A 17252-nucleotide genomic window follows, 5' to 3' on the forward strand; every position below is an offset into this window, starting at 1 on the left:
AACAGCGCAGTTACTTCTCCCACTCTGCGCTAGATGGCAGCACATTCCTGTGGAATTCTTTGCACAGGTGGTCTTTGCTTCTACGGCTGTTGGACAACCGCCACGGCGCTAGAACGAGTGTGCAATATATTGTACACTGGTTCTAACGAGGCTATACGAAAATAACCACATGGGAGCAGTAGGAGGAGGCGTTGCGCTGCCCAGACAAGGAGGCTCAAGCTTCACTGGCCTCCCCGGCAGCCGCGGGCGCAGCCAAAACGACGGCCATCATCCTCAACTAACTCTCTTCCAAAATAAATGTGTTTCTTTTTTTTGAAGAAACAGTACGGCTTTTCTTTTTCGTAACAAGAGATAAAGCCGCTAGGCATCCAATCAGGCCACAGTGTTCGAACAGCATCTGGTCCTGGAGATTGCGGCAGTGCTCAAAGCTAACCAGTGGACGGTGCTAAGTGGGACAAGAACGACCCGTTATCGACTGATTTTGAAAATGATTTCGCGCTTACCTTGATAAAAAATTTCTGCCGTGGCCATTTTTCTCGAATCCTCATTATAATAAGGCTTCACATTTAATTAACTTACACCCACCTAAATGACCGATTACATTTATACAACGACGAGCAATAGGTGATTACATGATCATTGCAGCAGTAGTTTAACAAATGCAATCTAAGTAGCCATTTCAACCACACCAGTTGAACTCGCCTCCGTATAGATCTATAGGTCAGTTGGGTTAGTTGAACAGGTACAGTTAAAACAAATTCTGTTTCGTCATTGTGACAAGGTTAATTTCATCATACAAAAACTGTTTTATTAGGCTAAATGTAAAAAAAAAGGTAGAATGGATGAAATGAATTTATTTGTACAGTGAAGGTACGCTTGCGTTCTTAGGCACACCGGGAAATCCCCGGAAGACTTCCTGTTTAGAAGATACTTTCATAAGTTCTGTACATGTGGCGCCTTTTGTTTGATACACAGCACTTTTGTCCAAGCTTCCGTCTTTTACGAAGTCTCGTATTCGGGCATTCACTTGCACCGAGCATTGCTTAAGCAGCCAATGTCCCTTCTCCGGGTAGTACACAACTGTGGAGCTTGCCAGCCACTTTCTGTTGTACTTCGCAACCTTGGCAGAGAGGAATGCATCGTTTTCTCCCCAAAGGATGAGGGTGGACACGTTGGTCGTACGATAGATGAGCTTTTCTAGTTGTTCACTGTCGTTGTTGAAGGCACGGTAGTAGTTTAGAGCTGCTGTAAGCGCACCTGAAAGCAAATATGCCACGAAACAAAATTTGCAACGCTTCGGTAGTCCTGCAGGATTTTTAATTTTGGCACATTTGATATTTGCTCAAAAGATTTCCTATAAATTTTTAGTACAAGCACAAATGCTAACCCAGAAACGTCGCAATAATTAAAGGTAATGTCATGCTTACCTGGTTTAGAAAACGTGTATTTTGCTGCATATTCCTCTTCTGGTGAAAATGCGGTGCCGTGTATTTGGCTCAAAAATTCGAAATCATGCATGATGAGATATTTTTCTGGTACAACAGGTTTCTGGAAAGGAATGAAGTACCTGCAAGATGAGAGGTGTCAGTGAAAGTGTTTACTCAGCAAAACAATCATCCGATTTCCGCACTGCCTTCTCGCGTCTTACCTGCAATAGTTATTACTTTGATGGGTGCGTACACGCATGTAGTCGCTCATTATTTGAATAGTATACTGGGCGCAACCGCCATATGCACGCACAAAGCTCAGCAAAGTACTGTGAACATGGGGGAATAAGGAGAGGTCTGTAATAAACTAGAAGGTAGTATGCGAATACAAACTACAACTTACACGGAACCTTTTATTTTGGTCTAGGGAGGGTGTACTTTCAACGCGGTTGCTTATTTTCACTACAGATTGAAGTTGTAAGCAAAATACTGATCTCTGGATTTTGTTTTCATGTTGAATATATCCCAAGAACAAATTTCCGTTATTTGTACTATCATATACCGTGAACGAATGTTAATGCCATAGAAAAAATTTTCCTACGTGGCTGAAGTGAATACTCGGTTCTATACAGCGACTAGAAGCTAATGTTAGTGATCGTCAACACCAGTTCAAAACGCAAAAATTATATTTAACGAGATCAATGCATTTTCAAATTTTATCGAATGCTCGAGTGAATGTCTCAATACACTGGTTGATGCAATACCCAAACGAAGACTTCGAAAAACAGGTGAGGAATATTTAAACAATTATGTCGTTATGTTCCTACGTTCAGAAGAAAATGAAAAAAGTGGCTGTGGCGTGGCCAGGACCCAATTTCTAAAACTAAAACAGTAAATGGGCTCTCATAAGGCTGCGCAACAACGTATTACAACGGCCTCAATTTGCGGAGATTGAAAGGCGGTACACAACATCGATTCAACAAAGCAGGTAGAAAAGCTGCTTTGTAGCGGCATACTATAGAAATGTAACACAAAAATAATAAATAGGTATATTCTCAAAAACTATCGTTTCGATTGGCCTTTTTCGAACAGTCCTTATGTACTCTGAGGAAATTAAAAAGATAAGCTCCACGGACTACTACAGATGGGTTTATGTTAAGGCACGTTCAAAATAGAATAAAAAAATCACGCCAAACAAGTATTAACCCACTGTAGCATTCAAGAATGTTAGTGCAACGTATAGATAATAACGCCTTTACAAACTTTTCATCAGCGGAGACGTAGTAAATGATTGTCTGCTAGTGCAGATGCTATTATGACTGAGAAACCAAGTAGGCAGTAATTCCACTTTATTCAAAAACTTTTTCCCGGAATAGTTAGAACTTTTTCTGTAGGTTAGAATACAAAAGCAGAGCATGGTACGAACAAACATGTTTGTTTGATACCATGCATGTTTGAACTCTTTGATTGTTTTCTCTGCATACATAAATTCAGCCATGTCCGCGATTCAGATTGGAAGATTTAGATGCGAAGATTCAGAAAGACTGAGCCGGTGGTCTTCACTAGGTTTAGCACCCTCTTTTTCTACACCTAAATGTTGGCTTTCTGTAGCTTCAACTAGGCTTTTCTAGAGCTCTAACTTAGCTCTTCTTTAGCTCAACGTAATGTTTAGTATAGCTATTCATATGCACTTTCTTTGCCGAATCTCCGCTCCTTCCTCGGGAAAGAGTAATTTCTTAGTCCTGCCTATATTCTCGGTAGACTCGACACTGCTGCCGCCGAGCCCACGCCGTTTCTCACAACTTGGAGAACACCTGCGTGTAAGAGGTTATCATTAGGTGCGGCCAATTCCCCAGGCGCGCCTGACCGCCGGACATCTGAGCTACCATTCCACTCCCGCACTCGTCGGCTCCTTGCCCCCTCGCCACTGTTAGGAATGACGATCCCAACGCAGCCACCTCTGTTGCGAATGACTATCCCAGGGCGATCGCCAAGGTTGTGACTCGACGATCCCACCGCTGGCACCACTGTTGGGAATCAGCCATCCCGACGCTGTCTCCGCTGTTGCGACTGGCCACCCGAGCGCAGTCACCGGTGTAGCGATGTTGCCTTGCTCCGTCCGCTATCGACGCGGCGCAGAGCCGAGCGAAGAAGTTCTCGAGCCGACGAAAACTTGAAGTAACATTTATATACAGTATGTACAGGGTAAGCAAACGTTACATAACTCGCACAAAGGTGACAGCACCCCTTTCACTCGGTGCTTCCGAAGAGACTGGTGCCGGAGAGAAGCCGCCGAGGAATGCCGACGATGAGAGCCTCCGGGCTTCTTTTATAGCCCGGGAAGTTCGTTGGGGCCCCGAGAAGTTCAAATAGCTCCAATCAGGGCTCTCGCTGCCTGAAGTTTGAATTCCGACGAATGGTAGCGAAGCGGTGAGTCAGCTGCGCCGCCAATGGGGAAAGGGAGAGCGATGCCGCCGCCGTCTCCGTGACCTCGCCTCCGGGCGTAGCGACATGCCCTTGTTTGGGTCGTTCTCCACTGAGGGATTCGGCCGCGCCGCAGCGTTTCGAGATGCAGGATTCGGCCGCGCCGCAGCGACGAAAGGGGGAGGCGTGACTCAGCCTCGCTGTCGGCGCGTCGCCTCGTGCAACGCCTGTGGGCCAGGCGCTCTGGCACAACAGCACCCCCGCCGCCAGACAATGCGCCGTGAAGACGAGCTGCCTCCACGTGGCTCGGATGCTGGGCGCGCTCGTTCGCCAGGCTCATCCAGGTACACCTCCAGTGCCCCAGGAAAAGGGCGACTCCACCAGGTCCCTCTCCATGAACGGGTACCGCCTGCCAGGTCCGGATCGCAGGTACCTCGCCGTGCTGCCCAGGTGTCTCGACCAGCTTCGTCCGGCTCTTCCGGTCTGTCCTCAGCACCGGTTGCTCATCGTTCTGGAGCTTGCAAAGAACCGACCGACAACAGGCAACACCCAGCGCAAGCAAGCACCCTCTGTCCTCTATCAGAACACCAGACTCAAAACGTGACAAATTCTCCTAGCTAAGTGTCTATCCAAAATTTGGACCCTCTACACCAAGACACCCATGCGGGACGTAAAACTCTTAAAAGAAGAACTCACACTAAGTGTCAAACGTAACACACGACATTAAATGATAACTAAGGTTGATTACTTGAAATCACGCGGTGCGGAAATAATCAACTGAGGCAGCAAATGAGGGCAATAATTTTGCTCCCATCTACCTGCTAAGATAAAAGCTGCTCACGGACTGTGCACGCGTTTCGAAATCTTTATTTCGAAGCGGCTTCTCTGCCTCCGCGCCGTTCTCGCTTTCCTGGCTCGCTTCTCTGTCCAAGAATACGAGTGCGGTCGCTTAGCGTTTGCCCTGGCACGCTCCGTCTTCTGGCCCTGACCTCTCAACAACGAACGGCGGCCGTTGGTCCTGACTTCTCGGACCGCTCGCCTGAACCGTTAGACAAGTCACGCTAGGCGCCGGCGAACCCTGACGGAACTCCGACTCTAGCCTCATCAACTCGAGCTGCCTTTTGGCTTCCCGTTCCTGCCTTTCAACTTCCTCCCTCCGTTCCTGCCTTTCCGCTTCCTCGCGCTCGCGGCGCTCTTCTTCTTCGGCCTCCTCGCGCTCGCGGCGCTCTTTCTCTTCGGCCTCCTCGCGCTCACGGCGCTCTTTCTCTTCGGCCTCCACGCGCTCCCGGCGCTCTTTGATATCAGCCCTGGCCTCATTGACTTCCTCAGCCGTTACGTTCTCCTTCCGCATGATCTCAAGGATCGCATGCTTCCGTTTCGCACGGCCTAAGTCAAGGCCCAGCTCCTCGCAAATTTCGATGAGTTCCTTCACTTTAAGGTCCTCCATCGTTTGAAACTGGCCTCTTGCTGCTTACCCGCTTTAGAATTCCCTTGCCGTTCCTGTACTATCGAACTACTAGTAAGGCACGCGCAAGTAATTCTCTACGCTCCTTTGTTTACCTCTCGGCACTAGCTTTGGTTTCAATGCACTTTCTCTAGGCTTGAAACACTCAAAGCTATACACAGTGCTTCACACAGCCCTTCTCTAAACTACTATAACCTGTGCTAGAGAAGTCTGGTGAACTGAGAGAAAACGTCGAGCGCTTACCACACCAGGTAGTAGCCGTTGCCGGTCGATCCCGCAGCTGCCATCCACTGTTAGGAATGACGATCCCAACGCTGCCACCTCTGTTGCGAATGACTATCCCAGGGCGGTCGCCAAGGTTGTGACTCGACGATCCCACCGCTGGCACCACTGTTGGGAATCAGCCATCCCGACGCTGTCTCCGCTGTTGCGACTGGCCACCCGAGCGCAGTCACCGGTGTAGCGATGTTGCCTTGCTCCGTCCGCTATCGACGCGGCGCAGAGCCGAGCGAAGAAGTTCTCGAGCCGACGAAAACTTGAAGTAACATTTATATACAGTATGTACAGGGTAAGCAAACGTTACATAACTCGCACAAAGGCGAGAGCACCCCTTTCACTCGGTGCTTCCGAAGAGACTGGTGCCGGAGAGAAGCCGCCGAGGAATGCCGATGATGAGAGCCTCCGGGCTTCTTTTATAGCCCGGGAAGTTCGTTGGGGCCCCGAGAAGTTCAAATAGCTCCAATCAGGGCTCTCGCTGCCCGAAGTTTGAATTCCGACGAATGGTAGCGAAGCGGTGAGTCAGCTGCGCCGCCAATGGGGAAAGGGAGAGCGATGCCGCCGCCGTCTCCGTGACGTCGCCTCCGGGCCTAGCGACATGCCCTTGTTTGGGTCGTTCTCCGCTGAGGGATTCGGCCGCGCCGCAGCGTTTCGAGATGCAGGATTCGGCCGCGCCGCAGCGACGAAAGGGGGAGGCGTGACTCAGCCTCGCTGTCGGCGCGTCGCCTCGTGCAACGCCTGTGGGCCAGGCGCTCTGGCACAACACCACTTCGCCTCACACCTCCAGCATAGCATTTTTGTCCTCTCCACTTAGCTGTGCCCAGTTTTGAGTGACATCCGGCACGGCTCCCCACCCGAACATCTGTGCCGCGTTATGAACTCCCCACCCCTCCTCTTCGGCTCTTTGACTTTTGCCTACTTCACCTCGCAGTTATTGACCAAGAATTTTTCCCCTGTCCACTTTCCTACGCCGATTTTTCAGCGAAGCCAGGCCATCGCCTCCTTTAAAGGAGGCGATGGCGAGGGCCAGGCATGGCTGGAACCCATATGTATTGACGAAACACAGAATAACACCCTAGTGCAATAGTATGCAGAGGCAAGCTTCTTTCGACATTACATGGGTGTCCCACGATCTAAAATTTTAAGCGAACCTACAGTCGATTATTTAATGTGTAGTATAAATAGAAGGATGTTCCTTACTTGCCCTGAAATACATAGCCCTTCTCTCTGAAGTCAGCTGCTGACTACCTTTATGTGCAACATCTTGAAGATGTTGCACTTTTTTGACGAGGTCTAATATATTATAGTTGAGTGCCAAATAAAAACGGTAGTCTCTTTGGAGCTGCTCAACGCAAAACAAGATTATTCGCCTGCCTGTCTCTCAATCAATTGAGGCGCCAGGCCAAACGGCTGAAAGAGTGGTCGTACCCAAATTTGACTCAACCAGATGTTCTAACACGACTCTTACTTCTACATAGTACTCAGTGCATGGGGAAATAGGGCGCATATCTGAGACAATATAGAAGTGAATAAACGCAGGCCCATCGTGTTTGTTTATTTATCGACGTTATAGTTAATTATAGTTACCTACTTATCACGTGTGGAAGCCAAATTTGCTTCAGCTTGCGACGGTTGTTTATTTAGAGGCATTTTCGATGCGGCAAGTCGCAGTTTCGGCTTCAGCGGGTGCCACGAAGATGGATATTTTGTGTAAACGAAGAAAACCATGTGACCATCGGACAGATATCACAGAGAAGAGCTGCCGTAGCACTGTCGAATCTGCGCCGCCATCAGTTTCTGCGAATGCCCCCACGTACTGGTCTCGGGAGCCGCTTAATTAAAAAGCGACCATGGACATAACGCAGGCGCTGCCAGTGCGCGTTGCTTCTGCGGATAGAGAACAACGCGCGATGCTCGAGTCAGTGGCCGGGAAGACGCACGCTGGGAGCAGCCGGCCGCTCTACCTACAGTCCCAACTACAGATTTGTTCGCCTTATCACTGCGGCGGATATTCGACTGCCGCTATCGTCAGCGGTGCAGATAGTTAATGCAACCCGCAATCGCATCATAACTGCTTTCTCATATAAGCTGTTATGTTTTGTACTTGGGTCCAATTTTGTGCAGCGGTAACAAGCTCACGCTTGTTAACGCTGCACAAGCATTACCTCACAAGCGTTACCACTGCACTTCCTGCTCCGGCCTCCGCCACTTCGCCGCCAGGACCGCCTCCTGCACAGCGACCGTGCGGCTGACTCGTGCGCTCTTCGTGTCCCGGGCGCATTCTCGCGTCCAGGGTAATAAAAAGCAATAAAAATAGAGTGTCTGGAATTGCTGTAGAACTTAGGTTGCGGCCAGCTGCCCGATGAACCGACGAACCGATTAAATCACGGCCTGTCCGCCGCCTGCGACCGGGTCGTTGGTTTCTCGAGAGCAGAAGCTCCAACCTCCGATTCGAGCGGCGAGCCGGACAAACGCCGGCAGTGCGCAAGCGGCCAACACAAACTCGTGTTGTGTTGGGATGTTGTTTATTTACGAAATATCTACGGAATTTCTATTGCGCAAGGTCTCCGCTAGCTGGAACGGCCACCATGGAGCCGAGCTGATCGAATTTTTTCTACATGAGCTCTGTGGATATTCTATTCCTGGGACCGACATTCCCCACGTGGACTCAGGAAAGGTATTCCACTGTGTTCCTGAAGGTACACGCACCCAGAGGACACAAAACCCCCGGTGGAAGGACAATCGGCCGGTGGAAGGACAATCGGCCGTGCTAACCCCAACGAGGCCTACAACTGCCACGGCTCGCACAGTGAGTCGAACACTCTGTTCTGGCTCGCTCTGGCACGTGCCGTGACCCGCGCCCTTGCATCCTCGGGTGCACTGGCGTTTACTCTGGGTGCGAGCTGGCACGAGCCGCTGGGGACTTTTCCAGCAGGAAGTGCAGTCTTAGCCCCCGCCTAATCGACACCCATAGAGGTAATATGCAAGTCATGAAAGTGGACGGTGAGCCAATCTCACCCGAAGACTACGGAAACGACGCGGACTGGGTTACCAGGCGCCAGTAACGAAGCAGCCGAGCCAAGGCTAGGCTCACTGATTGAGACTCCCGAAATCAGGAAGGCGCCAGCCGAGAGCAGGCCCACCAGATCCAAAACCAGGTGGGCGTTGGCAGACCACGTCTGCGGCCTCTTCGAAGAGAAGATATCAAGATAGTTATTCGACCCCGCGACGGCTTGAACACGTCGCGTGTGAGTTACGCACAGGTCCGTGACGGTGTGTTACACGCCGCCGCAGTGTCAATGGCGAGGGCGAGGGACGACATCTTTCGCCTCCACCCAGCACAGAACATCATGGTCGTGAGTACGCCAACGATGAAAAATGCCAAGAAGTATTGTAGCATCAAATAAATTCAAGTAGGGAACTAGACCTTCGCTAAGACAGCGTATGTGACGGCACCCGACGACACATCGAAAGGTGGGATTCGCAAAATCCCCAACTATGACATGCAAGGAGACATCACAAAGAGTCTGGTCCACTCGAAGCACCCCGCAATTCTCCAGGCGAGACGAATGGGCAAGACGAGCTCGGTTATTATCGTCTTCAAAGGTAACAAAGTTCCGCACTACGTGTACTACCGCGGTGCAGAATATCGGTGCATCATGCACAAGAACAAGGTGGAAGTCTGCATCACCTGCGGTCGTCTCGGGCATCGCACAGATGTCTGCCCCGGCCCAAACGAAAGATACTACCAGGGCTGCAGGAATAAAGACCCACCGATAAAGATAACAATTTATATCTAACATGCGCCATGTGCAGCAAAGCCCACATCACTGGTGACAAAAAATTTTGCACCCGTTTCAAGACACCGTTCTTGCTCAAGTAACGGCAATGGGAGGAATAGCAGCCCTCGAGTCAAGAAGAGGGCGAAAGAAGGAGCTCCGGAATTCTCCATGGGGAAAATCGCAGAGCTACGAGCAAGCAAGGCCCCAATAAAGACATCGGATAAGACCGAAGAGAGCGCTGCAGCTCCTTTGCCCGACTCGCTCCCCCAGAAGCGAAAAAGCAGAACTCAAAGCGTCATCGATCTCGGTCAAAGTCGAAGACCAGCAGGGATTCAAGACGGCCTTAATCACGGTCCTGCTCTAGCTCCAGGCCCCAGAGAAGGAGGGGTCGCTCGCAGTCATCGGAATGTAACATAGAAGACAATGCAAACAAGGTGAGGTGGGCAGATGCGGTCTCTCATAATTCTCCTAGCAGAGACGAAAAAATAACAGGGCCTTACCCCGTAGAACAGGAAATGGTTATGCTCAGGCAAATGCTTGAGCAAGTAACCAAGGAAAACAGATAATAAAGGAAGAAATAGTAAAGATGAACGCGAAAAAGCAAACGCATGCGCAAACTGCTGCAGCGCCAATAGAAATGGGAGAACCAGAAACTCAAACCATTCCGGTCGCACTTGCGATGTAGAGTCATGGGGATTCTTCACCGTCTTTAAAGAAAAGGCGGGTGAACAACTCAAAGAACATAACGACTCCGAATAACTACAAAAATTAAGCAACAGTATTGACTGCAGGGTTAAAGGTATGGACCGAAGAATCCAGGCTGCGATCTCTGAGCTAACCGGCGCCATTAAAGATGACTTTGACAAGGTGGTCACCCGCCTTACAGCCTTAGAGGATACCCATAAGAACTCCAGCACGGCTGGCGTTGGGCCGATCAAACCCTCAAACCCTTACAGTAGAACCGCTTTGGCGGACATGGCCAAATTTAACAAGGAAGAATCAAACTCGAACATTACCCGCCGCGGTGGCTCAGTGGCTAAGGCGTTGCGCTGCTAAGCACGAGGTCGCGGGCTCGATTCCCGGCCGCGGCAGCCGCTTTTCTGATGGAGGCGACAAGCAAAAACGCCCGTGTGTACGAGATTTCGGCGCACGATAAAGATCCCCAGGTGGTCAAAATTAATCCGGAGCCCTCCACTACGGCGCGCCTCATCGCCTGCGTTGCGTCGGCGCGTTAAACCCCACAATCAATCAATCAAACTCGAACATTGGCCGGGACCAACGAGAAGTACTTGATTTGGTAATGGAACTTCCGTAGGTTTCGCCGGATATGAGAGAACCTGCAGCAGTTCGTAGACACCAATGTGCAAAAGGCGCCGGACGTAATAGCGCTGCAGGAGACAGGGGTACAGGCACAATTGGCTCGGTCTAAAACTTACGGCAAAGCATCGGACGATAAGACACCCGTCGCCACTCTAGCAAGATGCAATTTGCCGGTTTTGGAACACGAGACGGGCGTCGCCACCGTCGACCACGTCCTCGTCGAAATTATTGCCACCAAAAAGGGAAGCGAAAGGAAGCGTTTTCGTTCTAAACGTATACAGTAGTCCCAGGAAAAGGCACAGGTTCGCAGTTCTATTCCGTATGCTCTTAGACATAGTCAAAAGACAATCACGCGTTGTAGCAGGCGACTTTAACGCGCCTCACCCATCCAGGGGGTACGGTATGGAGGTCGCCACAGTACGAAACCTATGGATGGAAGCACAGCAGAAGGGTCTCACTCTGGTGACCGATCCCGCTCATCCCACTAGGGTGGGTAACAGCGTATGCCGCGACACCACTCCCGACTTAACCTTCGTCAAGGACGTGCCGGATCCCGCTTGGCTAAACACTCAAGAAAATTTGGGAAGCGATCACTGTATTGTAGCGACTTCTGTGAAGGCCGGTCCTTCCAAACCAAAGGGTAACAAGATCTAAATACCAGAATGGGATTCCTTTCGTGATATCAGAAGAAAAGAGAACTTGAGTAGCCAAATAGAGGACATCGATTCTTGGGCAAAAAATATACAAAAATGCGTAGAAAGAGCTAATAAAACGATCCCCAAGGAAGCCTCACTGAAAATGGCTGACAGCAGGCTCTTGCACATGTGGAAAGCCAAGAATGCCCTGCAGAGTAGGCTCAGTAAGCAGAAACCTAATCGTAGCCTGCGCAGAAAAATATCAGTTTTAAACAATCATATTGAAGACTACGCGAATCATCTCACCCGCCAGTACTGGCAGAGCATGTGCGACGGCATGGAGCGTCAGATGGGGCTCGCTAAAACTTGGCATATTCTCAGATACTTCATTGATCCCGAAAATAGTAGAACTACGCAAAAACCCAAACTGAGTAAGATTGTTCACTTAGTAGAGAACGGAGCAGGACTTGCTGAAAGAAATTAGAGATAGGTACATTGGAGCTACCCAAAAGAAGGCGCCAAAATCATACACCGCTAAAGAAAACACACACCTGGCCGTCCCGTTACGATATGCGAGATTCGGGGAGCTTCGCACAATCTCCAGACAGGGTCCACCCCGGCCCCGACAGTATATCGAAAAAAATTTTAAGAAATCTAAATGACGAATCTATAGAAGCCTTCACGAAGTACAATTATGGATTCTGGGAAACGGGTAGCATCACGCGTAAATGGAAGACTGCCCGAGTGGTCATGATTCCAAAGCCCCGTAAGAAATTACATTGGGAATACGTCCGACTCATCTCAGTGACGTCGTGCGTCGGCAAGCTGATGGAGCACGTCATCATCAATAGACTGAACACCGACATGGAGAACCGAGAGCTCATCTCTCACACCATGATAGGATTTAAACACAAAATGTCTACTCAGGACATAATGCTACGCCTCAAACATCAGATCCTAGATGGAGACGAGAGCTCGTCCCTAGACACCAAAGATATTTGGGGATTGGACTTAACAAGGGCCTTCAGTGAAATCGCTCACGAGGCCATCTTAGAAAACCTCCAAAAACTGGAAGTGGGTTTTAGAACTTATGATTACATATTATACTTTCTCTCCGACCGGAAAGCTCAAGTACTCAAGTACTCAAGCTCAAGTACTATCGGAGGGGTCAGATCAGAGGACATAGAATTGGAGAGCCGGGGAACACCGCAAGGATCTGTCCTGTCGCGTTTCTTTTTAATTTCGCCATTATTGGGTTTCGTTAAATACTAGATCGGATAGGAGGTTTGAATCACAGCCTCTACGGTGATGACATCACCCTCTGGATCCCCGGAGGTAGTGATGGTCAAATTCAAGATATTTTCCAGACAGCGATTGACGCAATCGATAAATACGAGAAGCCGAGATGTCTAGCATGCTCTCTGCAGAAATCCGAGTTGTTGCTTTATCAACCTACGATGATCGGATGCAACCGTGTCTTGGAAGTCCCTAAAATCAAGCTTTTCGTTCATGGTAATCTCATTTCAGTTGTGACGAGTACCAGGATTTTTGGCTGGAGAATTCAAGCCAACGGAAAAAATATTTTTCTGAAACCAATAAAGCTTTAGAAAAACGAGTCCATCAAACCTCCAAACTGATTTCCAGGATAGCAAGCAGACATCATGAAATGAAGGCGGGCAATTTGATCAGGCTAGTACAAGCGTTCATCCTGATTCGCATAGCGTACGTAACACCTTTCTTGAGATAAAGGCGGGCAAACAGACCAAAATTAATGCCATGATGGGGAAAGCATATGAAAAAGCTCTGGGGATTACCACGTCCAACGAACATTTTGAGGCATGAGGTATTCATAATAGCTAAGCGGAACTAAAAAAGGCGCAGAGAGTTGCCCAGCTAGAGAGACTTCCAAAGAGCTCTACTGGCCGTCATATTTTAATTCCTGTAGCCTTAAGGTACGAATCTTCATTCGGCGCCAAACTCGAGAATCCCCGCGAAGTATGGGAATGCACACACGTTCCTCCTATACCGAGGAATATGCATCCCGAACATAACACAGAAAGGAGACGACAAGGAGCGAAAGCCTTACAAAGGAGATTCAAATACACCGAGAACGTGGTCTACGTAGACGCCGAGGAATACGCAGCCCGCAATGACATGACCGTTGCAGCTATCGATTACAACGGCAATTCCGCAACTAGCGGCACGATACTGACGTCGTCGCCGGATGCGACAGAAGAGGCGGCCATTGCTATGGCGATGGCTTCCACGAAAGCTAAATATATTGTCAGCGAATCTAAAACTTCAATTCGCAAGTTTCATTACAGATTGGAATGGATTAAGTATCCTCACTCCCACTGTACTCTTAACAAATGGCAGTCTGCAGTATGGCGCCTCTTACAGACAAACACATTCCTCAATCCGGTCATGTACAGTCATTGTTACCCGGGGCTCTACACGAGCGAATGTAAGCTATGTACGGGCAGCGCAGACTTGCGCTATATTACTTGGCAATGTCCCCAGAAGAAGAATCCGCAAGTTGCTTCGTTATTAATTATAGGAGCCATGAAGACAAAACACAAGTTTGTGTTATTCGAAAGATTTCGTGATTTATAATGCCCCCAGCGCTTGTCCGAATGCAAACGATGCCTTTTTCACTGTCAAATTAATTATTCTAAGACAAAATTTTTTCAATCATATCACAGCGCCTTGTTTACCGTTAGTGAACTTAGATGGCGCCAGCACACCGCGGAAAGACGTTTTCTGCCTTTGGTTTGTTTGTGAACGTATTTTTACCTCGCTTGTTTTGCTCATGGAGACAATAGTTTCGTGAAGCATGGTGCACGCTCAATCAACACGGTCACATAAGACATCGTCGCTTGCGTCAGTCGGCCAGTGTCGTCTGAAACAACCCCAAAGCCCCGCAGTCCTGTGCAGCTAAATTAAGCATATTACGCGCAGTGCCAACAGCAGCATACGCATCGGTACTTCTATGTTTACGTGTGCGTTTCTAACTTCCTCTTTTTGTCCCACCATTCTTAGGGCTTTCAAAAGAATGTGCCCGACATTTAAGTGCAAATAGCTCGTTCGGCAAGCTAATAAGCTCTGCCTAATTTGCGTTTGCTTTTGCCGCCCTCCGCCAATCGCAGAGCTGTCTGGTATGACATCATAGGTTCTGTGCCGGGAAATGAGCTAGTGGGTCGCATGACCATCCCATTTTTTCCTAATTAGGTAGCTTATTTGAGCGAAGTTTACGTTGAAAGTGGTGTCAGTATGATTCTAACGAGGCAATCTTTTGAATGAACCAAACTTTTGTTTTCTCTTCATGGCGCCTTTAAGACCGAGTAGCAGCGGGAGACCGTTCTGCGCAGCTCCGACCCGGATGTACAGACCTGGGCTGTCCAAATGGCCGAAGACGCAGGCCAAGGACTTCTGGCCGCCGTCTGAGGTAGGTGAAGAGACATCATAGGTTCCGTTTCCTTTGCTTCAAAATCATGCGGGACCAATAAATGTTGGTTCTCTCTCTCTCTCTCTCTCTCTCCGCTGGCTGTTCGGTTGCGTTTCGCACATTTTAAAATTTATTTGAAATATGTTCTAGGCTGTATTTGCCGCTGACATTTTGCAGATGATCTATGCGTGTCCACACAAATCTATCTCCGAAGTTGTCTGAGCTTCAAAAAAATTCTGCCCACTTCCCCTCGCGGGAACCCTGGTGTGATGCGACGCTGAGGGGGGTTGAAGCGCACGCGGAGAGCAACCGTCGACCGAAAGGCCGCTGGAGAGCGGCACACCGGTTACATGCGCAGCGCGCCCGAAGGAGAGGAGACCGCGGAAGAGAGAGTACTGCTCATGCGCCGGCGCCAGTGCGTCTGCCGCGGCTATGACGCAACACAATCCAACACAATCCACTTTAATCCAATCCAATCCAAATCCAATCCAAATCCAATCCAATCCAATCCAAGCCAAGCCAAGCCAAGCCAAGCCAACCCATTCGAATCCAATCCAATGATGTCCCTCGCGAGAGAGTGTTCGCTATCGGAGAGGAGAGGGGGTGAGCGGCGGAGAGTGCAGCTCGCGCGGCGAGGAGAATGGGTGAGGGGCGGACGCCGACGACGCCGGATGCAGGGACAAGGCGAGTGAATGAGATGCAGTCGCATCTAAAATTTTATGTCAGTACCTCTATAAGCTATTTGCATGCCCCAACTGCCCCAGTTTGGAGTAGTGTCAGGGGTCAACGCGAGCGCAGGGCAATGCCCGCGCCTCCAACTGCGGGGGCTGGGGGGGGGGGGGGGTAAAGAGAATTTATTATAACTTCTCAGGGAGCAACGAGGCGCCAATACATGTACTTGTGAGGTTTCTTGCTTCGGCCGGCTACCCGGCGCGGTCAGGAGTAATGTCGAGAGACGGTGAGTATTTGAGTGTAACACAAATTATAAGCCTTGTACAAACTTTCTCTGATTGTGCATGGCGGTTGCGGAAGCGGACAAGAAGCGTTCCAGAAATCTTAAGATTGTGTTAGTTAATTTTAAGCCGATCTTATTCATTATACACTTTTCTAGTACGCGTTACGATGTAGCACGAGGCTTTCGAAAACGAATGTTCCCGTGTTTTAAGCGTGGCCACATCAGATGCCGACAGCAGCAGACGCCAACAGCCCGTGGCCCTAAGGGGCTGTGCCAGTAAGAAACTAATATAACACAGAAGAGATTGGCGCGAGGTATTCCGGGATATACCAAAACAAGAGGGCCAATCAGATTGCCCGGTAATGGCGACGTACAAAATGGAAAAGAACGGGACAGAATTCTACTGCATTCCTAGTAGGCGAAGCGAGACACAGAGAATACTTAGTACGGGGCAGAGAAGAGAATGGAGGGGTTGTTACGTAACAATGGTATGGGAACACCGCCTTTTTCATGGATTTTTCTGTTGAAGCGACCAGTTAACGGCTAATATTCTTGCTAATGTCAATTGGGGCTCCTAAAGAAGATATGTTCGGCCGTGTGTGTGTGTGTCGTGGTTCAGGCTAACTATCCTTGAGGCTTGGAATCTCACGTGACACGATCAGCTCGCTGCGGTTTGGTCGTACTTTGCATTTGTCATTAGTGTTTATCTTTATTTAACTGAGAAGCTAAAATATTTTCGGAAGATGTAAACAACGTTATAACCTTATAAGGTCACACAACTACTTGATTGTATGGTAAATTTAATGGTCCCGAAAAAATTTTGGAGGCTTAAAAAGGCGGAAGCTTATTATTAGCGTCGACATTTGTGTTAAGGACGCCATTATTCACAGCGAAACTTGCATATCTCATGAGATCTTTGTTTTGTATTCTGCTTAAAAAATGAGACCTCCACTGGTGATACATAATAAAAAGTTTTCATAGGTACAACACTGCACCCATAACCCGCGAAAATTCAGGATGAGGACGGTGCTGGGGCCCCCACATACAGCGCTTGCATTTTTAATACTAAATTGATAGCATTAGCGTTAGTATATCAGTACTCAGTGTTATTATGTTAAACGTTCGGGAATAGACTAGAATAGACAATGCAATAAAATTTGGCATAACCCATTAGGCATAGCAGTGTGCAGCAAGTTCGTGCGTGTGGTTCTCCCAATGTCTTTTGGGCAGGTTTGCTTACTTCGGGTGTGGCGACAAATACCGCGTCGGTAGGAGTTTAATTTGCAGATTTTTCTACATGTAATCTGTACATTCTCTACTAGATTTCTACGATGCAAACGAAATTAACCGCTCAACTGTCCAGGTCAGTACAGTGTTTTATGCAGAAATGTATTATAGTCGGGGGTTGTCGTGCGTCTCTTGGCCGGCGTGCGCAGCGCGTCTGATGATGATTGTGGCATGATGCTCCTAGGGATTGGCCAATCAAACAATCCATCACGAGATAGCTTCGCGTTCAACCACCA

General features: G+C 49.0%; 1 protein-coding gene across 1 annotated transcript in view; it reads right to left on the reverse strand.

Moving 5' to 3' along the window:
* Positions 1–839: 839 nt before the first annotated feature.
* LOC144164323 (AB hydrolase superfamily protein YfhM-like) overlaps positions 840–17252 on the reverse strand; it is an 85237-nt gene continuing 68824 nt past the window's right edge. Inside the window, exons 7-8 of the mRNA XM_077694818.1 lie at positions 1428–1567; positions 840–1257 (exon numbers count right to left, since the gene is read on the reverse strand). Of these exons, the coding sequence (XP_077550944.1) occupies positions 854–1257; positions 1428–1567 (544 nt within the window). The 3' untranslated portion in view covers positions 840–853. The remainder of the gene's footprint in view (positions 1258–1427; positions 1568–17252) is intronic.

This window comes from Haemaphysalis longicornis, unplaced genomic scaffold (assembly GCF_048455015.1).
Source record: "Haemaphysalis longicornis isolate Haplotype H1 unplaced genomic scaffold, Haemaphysalis longicornis Haplotype H1 scaffold_13, whole genome shotgun sequence".
Taxonomy (NCBI): domain Eukaryota; kingdom Metazoa; phylum Arthropoda; class Arachnida; order Ixodida; family Ixodidae; genus Haemaphysalis; species Haemaphysalis longicornis.